The sequence below is a fragment of the Vombatus ursinus genome, unplaced genomic scaffold (genome assembly GCF_900497805.2).
Source record: "Vombatus ursinus unplaced genomic scaffold, bare-nosed wombat genome assembly UNPS02009918.1, whole genome shotgun sequence".
Lineage (NCBI taxonomy): Eukaryota > Metazoa > Chordata > Mammalia > Diprotodontia > Vombatidae > Vombatus > Vombatus ursinus.
Genome location: NW_020949696.1, coordinates 4,286,174 through 4,303,579, shown reverse-complemented (window position 1 = coordinate 4,303,579; position 17,406 = coordinate 4,286,174). Strand labels below are relative to the sequence as shown.

Below are 17,406 nucleotides of genomic sequence, written 5' to 3'. Positions count from 1 at the left end.
AAGCAATGGAAAAAATTCTGGGTTTAGAGTCAGAGGACCTGTTACTTAATACCTTTGTGACCTCAGGCAAGTCACTTAATCCCTTTGACCTCAGTTTCCATATCTACAAAATGACGGGGTTAGACTAGACAATTTCTGTAGTTCCAGCTCTAAACCTGTGAAACCACATGATAAAAGGCATGGAAGTAAGAAAGTAGGAAGAACGCAGAAAATTTTGCAGAGCAAATTGTTCATGTAGGACTACTTGTAGTGTGTGATAAGATTAGAAAGATAGAGACATTATTGTAGCAGAGTTCTAATTCTCGACTAAGCAATTTGGACTTTATCTTGAAGGTACTAGGGCAGCAGTTAAGGTTTTTGAGAAGAGGAAAAACATGATGAAAATGTTTTTTGAAAAAAATCTGATTATGCTATATAGAGACTCAAATCATTGGTATATTTATTTCTTGCCAAGTTATTTAATCTTAGTTCTCTTATCTGTGAAATGACGGAAATGATGCTTGTACTTCCTACCTCACAGGTTTGTTGTGAGGAAAGTGCTTTGTTCGCAAGCCTAAGAGCACTGTATAAATGTAAGTTATTATTATTATTAATTATCTTTATACCTAGATAACTGCAAACAGCAATACATTAAGGGTCTGTAATTTCTTCCAGTCTCTCTACTCACATAAATTATAGCCATTTTTTACTTAGCTAAGACTCAGAGTGGCCTGAGATTCAGAGAGCTTAAATCCCTTGCCCAGAGTCACAGAGCTAGTGTCAAGTGAGACTGGAGCCCAGGTCTTCTAGACTCCAAATCCAGTATTCAGTTGGCTGTGCTACATTGCCTCTCTACAGAGGGACATGAAGATGGGTATAATGGTGTAACTGAAGGAGTAAGAGTCAGAGAAGCTGAGGTCTAATCTGACATTCTCTATTTGCTGTGTGACCTGGGAAATTTACTATGAATCTCTGGGCCCAGTATCCTCACCTGTAAATTATATGATTTCTTAGGTCCCCTCTTCCTTGTGATCCTATGATAGATGTAACCGTAATTTTAGAAAGGTCATTTCGTACCCTCCTCTGATTCCTTCATCTGTAAAATGAGGGTATTGGACTTGGTTTCTAAGATCCCTTCTCACTCTAACCTAAAAACATTTGTGTATGGGTATGCGTAGGCATCTGTAGCTGCTGGTGCTCCCCCCTTAAATGATCTTGTAGTTATTTTGTATATACATACAACACACACACATACATACATACATACATACGTATACAGTCCCCCTAGTAGATCATAAGCTCATTGAAAGTAGAGACTGTTTTCATTTTTGCTTTTGCATTACAAGCACCTAGCACAGAGCCAGGCACATGGCAGGGACTTCGATGCTTATTGATTGACCCTGGGTTCTCAAAAGCTACCGCAGCACAGTGTGGGGTTTAGCAGATTCCCCCAGGCTGGAATGCCTTTGAGTACAGTCTAGTGAAAGACTGTCATCTGGGAACCAACTTAAATTTGAAGAGGCTTATTACTAGAAGTTTGGCTGTGGGATAGTGAACTTTTTCTGCCACTGCAACTTCTAAAGGCATGGAAGAGGTTGGAGTCTACGTCAAGGAAAGGAGTGCCCATACCCATAAAATCATGGACCCTTGAAGTAATCATTTTAACAACAAAAATAGATGAATATATAAGCTTAAAGTTTGTAAAGCATTTTACATACATTATCTCAAGTCTGATATACTTAATTTGTTCATGTAAAAAAGCTTAAAGATTCCTAAGGTGATGGAGGTGACTGTTAGAAGTGCCTTTGGCAAACAGTGCCTTTGTTGTCTAATCCATTAATGATGGAGATTTTAGGTGTGGCAGGAGAGCCATGTGATGGCAGTATTTGGAGAATAGAAATGGGGCTATGGTCTTTGCAGGAAGACAGTCCCTAGGAATGGAAATGAAAATGTTCATGTTTTGTGGTTTAGACCCATCTTTTATTATCTATGGGTCTGTCTCCCAGGGATGTCATGACTTTGAGTCATGCAGATCAGAAGATCATAGCATTAAGACCTGAAAGGGACCTTAGAGATAATCTAGTCCAACACCTCCATTTTACAGATGAGGAAACTAAGGTCCAGAGAAGGGAAATGACTTGCCCAAGGAGAAGTCAGTGGCAAAGCCAGGTCTTCTAGCTCCAAACCTAGAAAGACAAGGTAGGTATAAGCAAGTTGCATCATGTTACCAATGATGATTTGCATGTTAGAAGTGAAGTAGAAGACGTCATCAGTGCATAAAAGACTGGGGAAAGGAGTTAAGCCAGTCTTGTAGTGAGACTGAGGGACAGTGGATATAAATGGCATTATATTTCATGGTATTCACAAAATGTCAAACAAGCCAGAGGAGGACATCCTCCTTACTTTGGGTATATCCTTTATATAAGATTTATGGAAAAACGAGGATAACAATCACACAGATTGAATCTCTTTAGATTGGTAGAGAGAGTACCCCAGTAACTCTACGGATGAGATTATGGATCTACTGATAAACACAAATATTAATAAAACATTTTGATATTTAAGAAACCATTGCTAATGGTTATGAAGTCCTGAATAAAACAAAACAAAAACTGAAGGCCATAGGCTCACAGGTAGTTTTATCATTTCTACCCAGTGTAGGTGATTTAGAAGAGAGTGGCAGATTTGAAAAATGAGTGAGTTGCTAAGAAGATAGTGTCAGAATGGAACTAGGGCTTAAATATTGCAATAATAGACTCTTACAAGGGATGAACTACAGCTAACGTATTTGCCTAGAGTCTTCAGAATCTACTCTAGAGACTTTAAACTGAAAAGAAAAGGAGAAGGGAAAAATTGCCCAAATAAATCGTAGGAATGGTATTTTAGTTTTATGGTATTTACATTCATTGTGTATATTTCAAGCCCCCTCCCATTTTATCACGTCCTGAGATCCTTCCCATCAAGAGCAGCAAGTACAGCATAAAAGAGTAGAAGTGGGGAAGAACAGTACTTTATAAGAGATGATATCCAGGGAAAGAGCCAGCAATAATCCTTGTGACTTCATATTTCTGTATACAGAATGCACAATGTATGACTAATAGGGTGGACTAGAGTTCCTAGAGAGAACTTTGACCTTATAAGAATTACTGAAACTTGGTAGTGTGGGATTCATGGCTGGAAGATGGCTTTGGAGAGGTATTCAGAAGAGATTTAAAAAAAAAAGGAGGAGTGTTACATGCTAAGTTAGACTCATGTGAGGTCATTTAACAACCTGATTGGAGAAACATGAAGACCATTTGGGTGGGGATCAGGTAAGGAAAAACAGAAAGCAGTTGCCATGGGAATCTAATATGGACCACATGGAGTAGATGACAAGTTAGACAGGGGCAGAACTTGGACAAGTGAATGGGAGTCGAAAAGAAGTCAAGTTAGGCTTGATATAGGAAAAGCTTCCTAACCAGAAGAGCTAGAATGAGCTTCTAGAACCTGTGGGGGGGGGGGGGGGGGGGGGGATTACCTCTCAAGGCAGGTCTTCAGGAAGAGTCTAGGTGTCCACTTGTTAGGTTGTTCAGGTATAGGTTGGATGAGATGACATGCCGGAGAAAGGAAAGTGAAAGTCCCACTGTACTTTGCCTGGTCAGACCATGTATGGAATATTATGTTTCCTTTTGGACACTGCATTTTAGACACACATTAACAGGTGCCAGTGCCAAGCGCCAAGCTCCAAGTTCTTCTCTGGCCTGGGCAAATAGAGCATTTTATGAAAGTTTCTTAGACTGAATTGGGAAGATGAGACAAGTGAGGGTGACAGTAACATATTAACTGGATGTGGTTGCAATAAGTTGAATAAAAGCAATGTTTCCCAAAATAAAAGAAAATTTCTCAAGACTCCTTCAAGGGTTCATTATTTAGCCCACCTTGTCTTCTGTGGTCATGTCAAGCTCTCTAGAATCACTGCAGACAAGAATGCCAAAGATCCTGATTCAACAACACATTTAGATTTGATGTAGGGAAAGACTTGGTAATAATGAGAGCTCTCCAGAAGTGGGGTCAGCCTTAAGAGGTGGTAGGGTTTCCCCATTCTGCCCACTTTGAAGGTATATGATAAAGGGGGTGGTTGGACTAGATTTTGGTGTCCCTTCTAGCTGTGAGATTTTGTGATTCTGCCTCAAGGCAATTTGGCATACATTTGGCACAGAGACATAGTATTGTCATGATGGAGGAATTGAGCTACCTGCATATCTGCCAGAAGAATAGCTGAAAAGTGTGTGGCTTGCTTTAAGGGTAATCTCGTTCTTCTAAAGCTGGAGAAAGTAAGAATGAGAACTGTGTTAGAACTAATTCTGATAAATGGGGTTCAACTAGTTGCTAAAGTTTTTAGACTATGTCACTCTCCTGTTGAAGAAGCTTTTGGTGGGCTCTTTTTGCCTCCAGGATAAAATACAAACTCCTTTCTTTGGCCTTTAAAGCCCTTCACAGTCTGGCTCCCACGTCCTTCTAGATTGATTTCACATTGCTCTTTCTTACTGACTGCCTTCCAGCCAAATTGCCATTCCATATACATAACATCTTTTCTTCCTCCATTCTTTTGCACCAACTGCCTTCATACCTTGAATTCATTCCCTTTTCATTTCTTCCTTGTAGAAACTCTGGTTACTCCCCTCAAGGTTCAGTTTAACTTTCACCTCCTATGAGAACACTTTCCTATCTCCTCTAGTTGCTAGTATTGCCCCCTTCCTCCCAAAAATTTGCTTGTGTATTATGTGTGTATATTTATTCTCTTTGCTTATTGATGAACACTTTGTTTCTTCCAAATAGCATGTAAGCTTGAGATCAAGGATAGTTTTGTTTATTTCTTTGTATTCTCAGTGCCTTGGGCATAGATTAAATGCTCATTGTATCGAATTATATAATAGACGATATACTTTGTCATTCAGATTTTTAAAAAAAATTTTTTAATCTCCCCAAAGTTTCCTTTACCAGAGAATTAAAGGACTGGAAAAGAGCTTTATAAATTATCTAATTTATTTCAGACAGGTCTATATTTAAATAGATCCTAACTGATGAAAATCTGTATCTAAATAAAGGATCTCCAGAGGAAGATTTTCCACAGCCCCTCTGGTAGCCTATTGCAATATTCAACAACTCTCCCAGCCAAGAAATTCTTCTTCCTCTCTAATCTAAACCCTTCATAATGTTATTTAAACATGTTTCTTCTTACTCTATTCTGGGTAGCTATGGAGAGCATTTACGTTGGTCACTGTCCCTCATGTGACTCATTCAGATTGCCCCTCAGCTTCTTCAAGTTAAATGATGCCTGTTCTTAATCACTTTTCCTCAAATATTCTTTATTAACCTTTCAGTAACTTCTCTGGACTTTTCTCTAATCTCAGTGCAATGCTAGTGCTGTAAATAGAACTGGCAACTCCACCAAGCATCACCACCACCTGGTTGTGTGATCTTGGGCAAGATGCTTCACTGCTCAGTACCTCAGTTTCTTCAGTTGGAAATGAAGTTGATGCCTTTAAATTGAAATCAATAAAAAGATGCAGTTGGGTGTGGTAGAGTTAGAAGACCTGAGTCCAACCCTGGCTATGCTACTCATTCCCTCTGTGACCTTTGCAAGTCACCTAAACTGTCTGTGCTTCCATTTTACAAAATGGCAGCACCCCGCCTAGATGATATCCAAGAGCCTTTTCAGCTCTACATCTATGATCCTGTCTTGCCTGCTTCCTAGAATTGTTGTGAGGATTAAATGAGATATCTTATGTGAAAATGCTCTTGTAGATTGACAGATGCTATATAAACTGAAGATTGAAAGAAATAATGTACATGAAAGTACTTTGAGAAGCAATAAGTCTCTCATAAAACAAATGTTGAAATAGGAAGGACATTTATAGGTTACTTAGACTAACATCCTTATTTTACAGAGGAGGAAACTGAGGAGGCCTAGAGAGGGCAGTACTTGCTCATGATCATTTGTTAGTGGCAGAACCAGTGCTAGATCTTGTTTCTGATGCCTCTTCCACAGCTCTTTGTCTCTAAATGCACTGCCATCTTTCTAAGCTTGTTACTCTCGTTGGTATTATTGAGGTATTGAACTTAACTGGAAGACAGTAAAAAGCTGAGTGCTGCGTATATATAGCAATCTTTCAAGAGGCTATGCTACTATATGTGTAAACAGGCTAAATTCCATTACATTTATTGCCAATTCGTTCAAAATACTTGTTTAACAAAATTATTGTGGAGGCCCAGGTGGCAACTTGGTCAAAAATATTTAGACAGTCTTCTAAAGATCATTGTATTAGGTTTTTAAGTTTGTTTGTTTTTTTATTTTGAAATTAAACCAAAAAAGAACATTTTTCATACACACAGCAAAGTGCAAAAAGAGGTTCTCTGTGCCACCTGTGAATCTCCATTTCATACTGCTTGCCTTTTTTGTTGTTTTTATTTTTTTATTAATTTTTAATCAGTAAAAAGTGCCTCATTACGTTTCCGTCCCCTCTCCCAATTGAGAAGGAAAAAAAAAGCAAAATTCCTGTTAAAAACGTTTCTAGTCAAGCAAAACAAATGTCCTCATTGGCCATCTCCAAAAAAAAAAGTCACATTATGTAGTCTTGAATCTTTTACTTCTCTTTCTAGAGTAGCATGTTTCATTGAGCCTTCTGGAATTATAGTTGGTCATTATAATAATCAGAGTCCTTAAGTCTTTCAGAGTTGTTTTGTCTTTACAATATTGTTGTCGTATAAATCATTCTAGTTCTGCTTACATCACTCTGCATCAGTTCATACAAGTCTTCCTAGGTTTCTCTGAAACCATCCTCTCATCATTTCTTATAACACAATAGTGTTCCATCACATTTATATATCATAACTTGTTCAAGCATTCCCCAGTTGATGAGCACCCCATCAGATTCCTCTTCTTTACCACTTCAAAAAGAGCTGTAAATATTTTTACATCCTTAGTAGTTTGTTTTGCTTAGTACTAATGCTTCCCTTAATCTACCTACCCTCTACATCCCTCTTCTCTCCTTTTCCTTCCTGTTTCCGTGTTGTAGGTAATATATTTCTGTATCCATCTGTGTGTGTGTGTCCATGTGTATTCTCTCCTTTGTTCAGTTCAGATAAGAATCTCAAATGTCAGATTCCCCTCCTTTTCCATTCTTCTTTTAAGAACATCGAGATAGAACTACTATAAACCTTTTGTCTAATTAGACTCTCTCTGGGACCCCTGATGATGATAGAATTCGTCGGGAACACACGTATCAGCTGCCCGTATTGTATTGTAAACATTTTATCCTGTTTAGGCTCTTATGAGTATTCATTCATGTTTACTTTTTTGTGTGACTTCTTGAAATGTTTGCACTTCAAAGTTTATATGCAGCTCTGGTCTTTTCATCAGGAATGTTTGGAAGGCTTCAGTTTTATTAAAGATCCATTTCTCCCCCTGTAGGATTATACTTGGTTTTGCTGGGTAAATTGTCTTTGGCTATAAGCCTATTATATCTTTTGTCTTCTGGAACATTGTATTTCATAGTCTCCACTCCTTTATAGTAGTGGCTGCTAAATCATGTGTGATTCTGACTGTGGCTCCTCAGTCCTTAAATTCTTTCTTTCTGACTGCTTAGATTCTTTCTTTTCTTTGACTTGAAAGCTCTGGGTTTTGGCACTAATGTTCCTAGGAGTAGATAGGTGGAGCTTTTCTAAAGCCCTCAGGCTTTTGGCTGATATCTAATGAAGTTCTGTGATGGAAGTCATGATTCGCACCGGTTTCTTACCGGGTTTCTTGATCATTATTTGGTTCACAGTTTTGCTGGATTAAGTACATGGGAGCTGGATGGTCTGCCTCCCATTCAGGCAGCCATCTTGACCTGAGGTCTTATGTTATTTTTACCCATGACCTTAGGTGAGGGCAGTGGTGCAGAGTTACAGAATCGCAATCAGAGGTGGCAACTAAAATAGTTTTTAAAATAACAACAGCTGACATTTTTGTACAACTCTTAAAGTTCTAGAAAGTGCCTTCGTCACAACTCAATGAGTACAGCAGGGCTATGATTATCTCCATTTTATAGATGAGGAAACTGAGCCTTAGAGAGGATGATGACCTGCTTACTGTCACATAGCTAATGAGTTACAGTTACAGCTGTTATTTGAACCTGTTCTCTTGACTCTCAAGTCCATCATACCTTCCACTCCACCACATGAACTACAGTAATTAATCTAGTCCCGTAATTAACTCCCCAAGTTTTTCCTAAAGCAAAACCAAAAGTTTAAAACAACATAAAACCTACAGGACTACTTTGATTAAAAATTAAACCTTTATATAATTATTAAATTTTTTGAACTAGAATAAAACTAGAATATTGAAATATATTTATCCTGTCAGTTGACTAGTGGATGTGTGTTGTTAGTTTAGAAGAGATTAGCAGGCTTTCACTGTCACTTTAGTCATCTAGAGCACAAGATAAATGATTTTTGAAAAAATGTAGTCCTTCTCATTCTTGGTCCTTCTCTTTTAGGTACTCCATTCCCCAAGAACTTTCTGCAGGTGGTAAAGAAGATCCTGTCCAGGCTTTTCAGAGTTTTTGTTCATGTTTACATCCACCACTTTGACCGAATCACTCAGATGGGCTCTGAGGCTCATGTGAACACCTGCTATAAGCACTTCTTCTATTTTGTGAAAGAGTTTAACCTGATAGACACCAAAGAGTTAGAACCACTGGTGAGTAGAGGCAGAGCCAATGGGGGCAGGGCAAGGGGTGAGGGTAACAAATCGTGACTTGCTTTGTATCCTTCTAGCTGTCCTCACCACCTCAAGCCTTCAGGGAAGGCTTGGAGTCGGGGACTGGCAGAGTCTCTCCACGGCTTTAATTGAATCCATTAGTAAGCAAAGCTCTGGGAAGTCAAGATGACCAACTTCATCGTGAAGGGTTATTACCAGGAGATGGACCCTGATTCTGGCACTTAACCAGCTGAAGCAGGAGTCCCCAGCCCAAAAGACCAAGTATCTGAAAATCATAATTAATAAAACAACTTAGTTAACTTCCAAAATTGCCAACTCTGGAGTAATAGAAGAACCCCGTTTTCAGGTACTAGTGGCAATGTCTGTTTTGCCCTAAATGGAAAGAAAGTACCCTTTATTGACAGAGACAATTCTTCCTTAGCTAAGGCTTGACTGATAATCGGTAGCTCTGGCAGTACTGGAGTAGGAATAGGATGTGGTCTGGAAGAGGACGAGGGTCGTCTGCAAGGAAAGTCATACTGGTACGAGGGAGTGAGACTTGCTCGACTTGGGAGGGCCACAGCTCTCTCAGAAGTTCACATTCACATCTGATACAGAGATTGTCCTCATCCTCAGAACATTTTTTATTAAAAAACAAAAAACTATGCCCATTCAATTGAACAAACCTTAAACATCTACTATTTTCAGGGCATTGTACTAGGTTTTGGGAATACAGGGGTGAAAAAGACAGTTCTTGTCTTCAAGGTTCTTATACTCTATTGGAGGGAGTAGAAGAGAGATGGGCAGATATATAAATAAATATAAATCAAGTTAGCTGATGGTTAAGTGTATAAGTGATATCATAGGTTAGAGACAGGAGGCCAGTAAGGTCCTGAACTAGGTGGTGGCAGTGTGGCAATAGGAAGATACTGCCCCAGTAGATTTCATAGAATCTAACATCTAAATGTTTGTAAAAGGTGAGAAAAAAGGAGAAGTCAAAGATAACTGTGAGATTTCAAGTCTCATAACTGGGAGAAAACAAAAATAAGAAAGTTAGGAAAAGGGGCTGGTTTTAGAGAGAAAGAGAATCTTGAGTATCAAGCTTGTTGATTTTGAGGCGCAGCAGTGATGTCTGGTTGGAAAGGTCTGCTGTGCAGCTGGAACTTTGGACCTGCGGCTTAGAGGGAATTTGGGTGGTAGATCTGTGCTCTTGATAGATCTGTGCCTAAGGAATGAGAATACCCAGAGACTGCAGTGTGAGACGTCTGAGGCTTGCTCTGTAGGGCACGTGGAAGGGGTTCAAAGAGGAAAAGGAAAAAGCAGTGGAACCCAGGAATGATCAGAGAAGTACAAGGAGAGGCAAGAGTAGTGTCCCAGGAAAAAAGGGAGGAGAAAGTATTGAGAAAGGAGGAGGAGTGGTCAGTTAGTCATGTAAATGTCTCCTGTGTGCTCGAAACTGTTCAGGATGCTGAGGATACACATGCAAAAGGTCAAATGTTAGAAATATTAAGGGTAGAAGAATTAAAATAAGGCACCTGGGTGTGACGGCTGGGAGGCCTGGTGACTTTGCCCAAGGCAGCCCAGTACATTAAGGAGGATGGAAGCTGGGCTGCAGGAAGTTGAGAAGTTGAGTGAGTGGTAAGGCTGTGCAAGCAGCAAGTGTGAAGGAGGATCATGATGTGAGAGGGGAACAGGCAGGTCCTCTTCCCTGGAGAGGTTCTGCTCTGCTTTGTCCATTTGCTCCCTGATGCTCAGAAGGTTCATATTATCATAGAGTCTCAACTAGGAGGGAACCTCAGAGGTTGGCTCTTTCACTAGTACCTAAAAGGAATCCCTTCTACAACATTTCGGACAAGTGGCTGTTCAGCCTTTGCTTAAAGACTTCCAAAGGTGGAGAACTCGTTTAGCTTCTGAGCCAGCTAATTACGCTTCTGGACAGCTCTAATTGTTAGGAAGTTCTCTTTATATTCAGCCAAAATCCAGTAGTTGCACTCCTCACTGGAGCCAAACAAATCAAGTCAAATCTTTCTGCCACATGACAGCCTTTCCTGTATTTACAAACAGTAACCGTGTTATCCCTAAGCCTTTTCTTCTCCAGACTAAACATCCCCAGTTGTGTCTGTCAGACTTCTGTGACTTGGGAGTCTTATCGCCTTAAGGACCAGCCTATCACCCTTCTCTGGATGCATTCCAGCTTGCCAGTGTTCAGCCTAGAATGTAGCACCAATTTTTTTTTGGTGGCATACAAGTAGTTGCTTCCTGTTGCCCATGAATAGTGGCAGTGCTGAATAGCACCTCCTCCTCACTACTTACCAGTCAGCAATCATTTCTGAAATTCAGCCAACGCTAAGTGCATGCTTGTGTGCAAGACTCTATCCTAGGCACTAGGGATACATAAATGAAGACTTATGAAGAACGAATGTCCCAGCTTTTCCATAATAGATGGAGAAGATGTGTATAATGAGAGAAGAGGCTCATGAGCAGAGAAGATATCAGTCATAGCTGGCATGGGCAGGAGGGTCAGGAAGGACTTGAAGGAAGGGAAAGTAGAGGTATAGGTGAAATTCTGTTCTAGGCATAGGAACAGAACTGTGTAAAAGTGGGAGAGGGTGATAATTAGATGACCTCTTTATTGGTATGAAGGGTAGTTTGGAAAGGGAAGAAACTAGAGGCAGAGAGAGCAGTTACGAAACTTACTTAATCTAATAGGGGATAATGGAGCCAGGACTGTGGTAGTACGAATGGAAATGGGCAAAAGCTCTTTGAAGATAGAACGCCAGGAAATCCAGTATGGGTCCTCATTCGTTCATCAGGCATTTATGACACTGCATGTGGAACTGAGAGAGAGAGAAAGAGAAGCAAGTGTGGCTTACCATCTTGAAGGAGCTTACTGCAGTCTAGTCGGGGAGATAAGACATGAGCACCAATTGCTGTCATGCAAAATTGCATGTGAAGAATCCATCAGACAAGGGAGAAGGATCGCTATTTGGTCCTTTGGGCAGGTTTACAGGACAGAGTAGCTATTGGACAGAGTATGATCATAGAGTAAACGATTGAAAGGGACCTTTGGCTCATCTAGTCTGACTTCCTCATTCTGTAGTGAAGAAATTGAGGTCCAGGAAAGTCGAGTGCCCTGCTTAGGTCATTCAGGTAGCAAGAGACAGAGCAGGGGCTTGAACCCAGACCTCTGGCTCCGGATGGAGCACCCTTTGCAGTGCACTGTATGTCAGGTGAAGTTACCTGCCTAAGGTTACCAGCCATGGCCAGAGCCAAGAATTAAGTGAGCCAGGGCTTACCTGGCCTGTGTATCCTGGGTGAAAGAGAGCTCCCGTTAAGCTTTCTTCTTTCCTTTGGGTCTTTGTATCCAGATGAAAGCGATGAAAAGGAAAATGATCTAGGGTAGGATCATAGGATGGAAAGTTCAAAATAGTTACCAATCTCCTCCCCTCCACTCTAAGTAACAGAGAACCACGATACTCACAAAGTGCTTTTTGCGCCTCTGTGAAATGCTGGAATAATTTACTGGCTGGTTGTTACTCTAGTGCCTTTTGTTGTTCAGGAGACTAAAAATAAATTCACAACTGGCACCTACAGTAGAATTGTGATCTGGGTCTCACCTCTTACAGTTTTTCTGATTTCTGTAATTTACTGTGTTGTTTGGGTTGGGGGGGCTTGTTTTTGACAGAAGGAAATGACCTCCCGAATGTGCCACTGAAAGTGGGGCCACCTCTCAGGACTGCTGAAACCCACCTTTCTGCACCCAAGAAGATGCCATCTAGAAACCAGAGACTCTGATACACACATAAAATCTCTATTTTTTTAAACAAGAACATCCCCATGAAAATTCCTTATACCTTTTCTTAAGTACTGTGACATTACAGTAATCATTTTTAAGATGCTTCATATAGTTGAAGATTATTTTTGTTTTGTTTTTTAGAATTGATTTCTAGAGGGCAGCCTGCTAAAGTGGAAAGAGCACTAACTAGTCATCAGATGTAGTCTGTATCATGTCTCTGCTGCTTGCAAGCTGTGTGACCTTGGGCAAGTCATTTTATCTCTCTAGGCCTCAGTTTCTTCATCTGTAAAATGAAGAGGGTTGGATTAGATGACCTTTAAGGTCTCCTCCTTCTCTAAGATTCCATAATTTTATGATTCTAATTTTGCTTCCAGCTCTTAAAAATCTATGATTCTCAGTGAATGGAAAAGCCCACTTTGTCCTTAAACCACTTACTTTTGCCAGGAGGCAGAAGAATTTTGTCAGCAAAGCCACCTGACGCTTCATTGTTTCGTCTGTGGCACCGCAGATATCTTCGTCTCAGAGACTTGATGCTATAGCCATATTAGCCTTTACCTGCCTTGGAACTGCATTGGTTGCCTTCTCCTGGACACACTATGCGCTGATCCCCTCAATGTGCGAGGGGAACGATTGTTATTTGCTCTTGAGAGCCAGATGGAGAACTTTCTGCAGAATGAGGGGTGGGGGAAGCAGAGTGAGAGTTTATTGAGTCATAGTTATTAATAAGAGCCCCTTAGTCTCACAAGTAGCCACCAGTTTTTACCTCTAGTTTTATTTTTTAATGTAAGGTACGACCAGTACACAGACTGCACTCTCTGTCATCTTTATTTTAACCCAGATTCTTCTCTAGCTAGCCTCCCTGGCTAGTCAAGATGTGCGTTTGATTGAAACCCAACTTCTTATTCTTTCTAAACCAGGGTTTCCCAAATCAGTTTAGCCACAGAACTATTTTGGCTAAAAAGTGTTTTGATTGAACCTTTAAATTCCTGTCCAGGGAACCCCTAGGATAAAGGAAGTTGGAGAAATTTTGGAGTAAAACAGAAGACATTAAATCTGTTTTCATAATGGAAAATTGCTATTCATAATTAGCATTTTAATAATGTACCGTTTCATATTTAATGTTTTAGAGATGCTATCACTAGCATCAATTCTCTCATGAAATCCTTATTCACCTGATTTGGAATGCCTGGGTCCCACAGAACATAGTTTGGGAAACACAGACTTTTAATAACAAACCTCAGCACATCACCATGTGTTTCTTCTGAGTTGGAGATTGAGTTTTCATAGAGATCCATTTATCTCAGACTGAGGTACAAGGAACAGTCCCTTATAATTGGTGAACCCTAAAGGATCTCACCTTTCCATTACCAAGAAAGCTGAGCTAAATCTTCTCTCATATACATATTTTTAGTTGAGGACTTGAATTTTGTTTTTGACGTCTTTTGCTTATGTTTTAGCTGTTTTGAGTTCAGCTTTCTCGTGATGTGGAGGAATCATTTGTCGGATACTGACTTTTGGTTGATGAGAATTATTCTTTGAAATATAAGTCACCCAAGGCCAGTGGACCAATTCCCTTTGTAAATCCTTCTGGTCCTGGGGATTTTTTCTTAGGGAAATGCTTTTGTAGGACAGCACAAACTATAAGTAACCTCATGTGGACTCTTCCCAAGTGACCAAAAGAAGCCACATCCTTTTCTCCGGTACTCCAGAATTAAGCCTTCAACTGCTGAACATTTTTCCTATGCTTGGATCATTCCTGGAATCATTACTATTAGGTTTTTCAAACTGTTTTGGTTGTGTCTCTTTTGATGATTCTGAATTTCTGATGATCATGTTTGAATTTGATATTGCCCACAAATCATTCTCTGTTAGCGCACAGCTGCATTTACCATAAACCTTCTCTGCGGAGATAACAAGCCTGTTGAGATTGGCTGAGATCCATCCACTGCCCTGGCTGTTAGACCACCCATCTTCAAGACTCCTGGTGCAAAGAACTAAAACTTGAGCCCTTTCTAACCATATCGAGCATTTCCTAAAATTGAGAAAGGTCATATCAAGTAAAATTTTTTAAAAAAATGTTTTTGTGTTAGCAGTGATCCAGCTACCGCAGCCATCTCTCTTGTGTGTTTAACAATTCAGGAGCCAAGCAGAACCTGGAGATAGCTTAGAATGAGCCCCACGTTCCCTTCCACTGCTTGCTGAATAAGAGGGGAAACTGGAGAAGTACAAATCCCTGTGGAATTCTGCTTTTGCTGGGTGGACTCTGTCACTTAGAGTCATTTGAGACATTCCCTTCCCCTCTCCCACATATCACTATCATTCTTGGAAATGAACATAAAAATGAATTATGCTGTCTCTGTCTGAGTCCTATGGTCTGTCACTCTTTACGCTTCCCTACATAGAAAAAGGGTATTTGGTGGTTTGCATGAGGGATGTACTGTACTTTTTAGCAGTATTGGAAGCGCTACATCTCCTTTCTTGGTTACTTCTTTCCTGTAGTTGGTCTCAGTAATTCCTAAACAAGAACATTAGTATCACTTGCTTTTTTTAGACTGTTGAGTAAGTCTAAGCAGATTGAGGTAGTGGAAATAACAATATTTGACATTTAGATCACACTTGAAAATCTGAAAAGTATTTTGTATACCTTATCTCATTTAAGCCTCTCAGCAGCCCTGTGAGGTAGAGCTTACAGATTTTATCTTCATTTTACAGATGGAAAAATAAACTCAGAAAAGGGCAGTGACTTGCAATAAACAAGTGTTAGAGGTGATATTCGATAGCTCTTCCAGATTTCCTGAGAGGCAACATGATATAATGGATACAGATGGCACTGGACTTGGACTCAGGAAGCTCTGGGTTCAAATCCTGTTTCAGACACTAGGTGTATGATCCCAGGCAAGTCAGTTTACCTCTGCCTCAGTTTCCTGATGTGTAAAAATAAGGGTAGTTAGACCAAGGTTCTAATTCTAAATGTCTAATACTGTGGCTCGGAATCCAGCTCTCTATCCATTGCAAGACCAAGTCAAGCGACTTAGGGTCCAACTGTGTGACCTTGGGCAAGTCACACTCATCCTCTCTGGGAGAGAGGATTGGACTAAATAATCTCTTGAGTTGCTTCAGAACTCAAAAGTGTTATAATTCCAAGTAGAGAACAACTCTTATTGCTCAGGAATTTGCCCTTTTCCACTTTGGATTATAAGTTTTAGACAGATGTACAGTTGAGCAGGACCTTAGAAGTGATCTAGTTCAAACCTGTCATTTTACATATAAGGAAACTGCGGCACAGAGAGGTTAAAGTGACTCATGAGAGCCGCACACATAGTAAATGGTAGAGCTGGGATGTGAGCCCAAGGCCTCCGACTAAATCCCGGGCTCTTTCAACTGCACTGTGTTTTGACTACATCATCAGTTTTTTTCATTAATTAGAATTTCATCTTTCAAAAGTTGCAGGAACCAACAAGGAAAACTACTTTCTGGGCTCAAATCTTATCAACAAGGAGGAATTGGTTACTAGGGTGGGAATGATGGGAAATTTGGGAAGTGGCTATTCCATCTTGGAATGTGTGATAGAGAAGAGGAAAGCCAGCCTAGTGCTAATGCACCTGAGATTCTAAGAAAGCAATTTAGTTCAATGAGCACATTTCAGAGAGTTTAGAGAAAAGGATAAGGGGAATCTCATTGACCCATAGAAGAAGACAGCCCAGGTGGGATGGGAAACTTTCAGAAATAAAATTGTGAAGACAATACTAGCGAGAAGGAAAAGGGATAGTTGTCTAAAGAAACTAAATGCCAAATGCATAGGGAAACTAACCAGCTTAGATTTGTAAAAGACAAGGACAGGTAAGTAGAAATAACCAAAATGGCCTTAAAAAAAAAAAAAAAACAACACTGGGGAAAAGAGAATCAAAGAAGGGATAAGAGTAATGTTCCAAGTGGATGGAATGATGATTAAGGATGACTCTTCATGTCTTTGTTTCTTTTTGCCAAGGAGAATGATCTTTGGATATGAAAAGACAGAACAAAAATCACTAGTAATGAATGAGTGATGTCTAAAATGAATAAGATGATGGTAAGAAAGCACTCACCTGCCCTTGCTGAGCCCAAGACTGAGCCCCCACAGGCCGTGTAGAACTAGACAGTTGCCAAAGGGCTGGGGAAGGACAGAGGTCGCAAGTACCAGAAGAAGTGGATGAATTCTATAAATTAGCAGCCAGTGAGCCTGGTTTCCATTTATGGTTGGTTTATAAACATCTGGAAGGAGAAATGGTGGTCACAGAGACCCAGGATGGCTTCATGAGGCACATATCATGCCGTGCTAACTTTATATTTTGGAAAGGATATATGTAATAGTGGCTCATAATCCCTAGGCCTTTACAGTTTGAAAAAGCAATATATATTTCTCTTATTTGATCCTTAGAACAACCTTCTGAAAGACAGGTGTGATTTTCTTCACTGAGGAAACTGGGTCTTGGAGGTTCGGGATCACAGGATATAAGGACAGATTTTAACTTAGGACTACCTCATTCCAAATATGCCATGGTGTCTTTCAGTCTATGTATTTTAACTTAGTCATGTCTGACTCTTTGTGACCCCATTTGGGGTTTTCTTGGCAAAGATACTGAAGTGGTTTGCCATTTCCTTCACCAGCTCATTTTACAGATGAGGAAACTGAGGCAAACAGGATGAAGTGACTTGACCAGAGTCACGCAGCTGGTAAGTGTCTGAGGCTGGATTTGAACTCAGGTCTTCCTGAGTCCAGGCCTGGCGCTCTATCCACTGCACCACCTAACTGCCCTATATTTTAATTAGATTTTAGCAAAGTAGTTGACACAGTCTTATGTTATTCTTGTGGTTAATCACGATGATAGCATTTATATAACACTTTAAGGTTTGCAAAGTACTATCCCTA

At 40.1% G+C, this 17,406-nt stretch overlaps 1 protein-coding gene across 1 annotated transcript in view; it reads left to right on the top strand.

Annotated features, from left to right (window-relative positions):
• MOB3A (MOB kinase activator 3A) overlaps positions 1–14,861 on the top strand; it is a 42,851-nt gene extending 27,990 nt beyond the window's left edge. The window contains exons 3-4 of the mRNA XM_027853228.1: positions 8,499–8,701; positions 12,387–14,861. Coding sequence (XP_027709029.1) covers positions 8,499–8,701; positions 12,387–12,416 — 233 coding nt within the window. The 3' untranslated portion in view covers positions 12,417–14,861. The remainder of the gene's footprint in view (positions 1–8,498; positions 8,702–12,386) is intronic.
• The last annotated feature ends 2,545 nt before the right edge of the window (positions 14,862–17,406 follow it).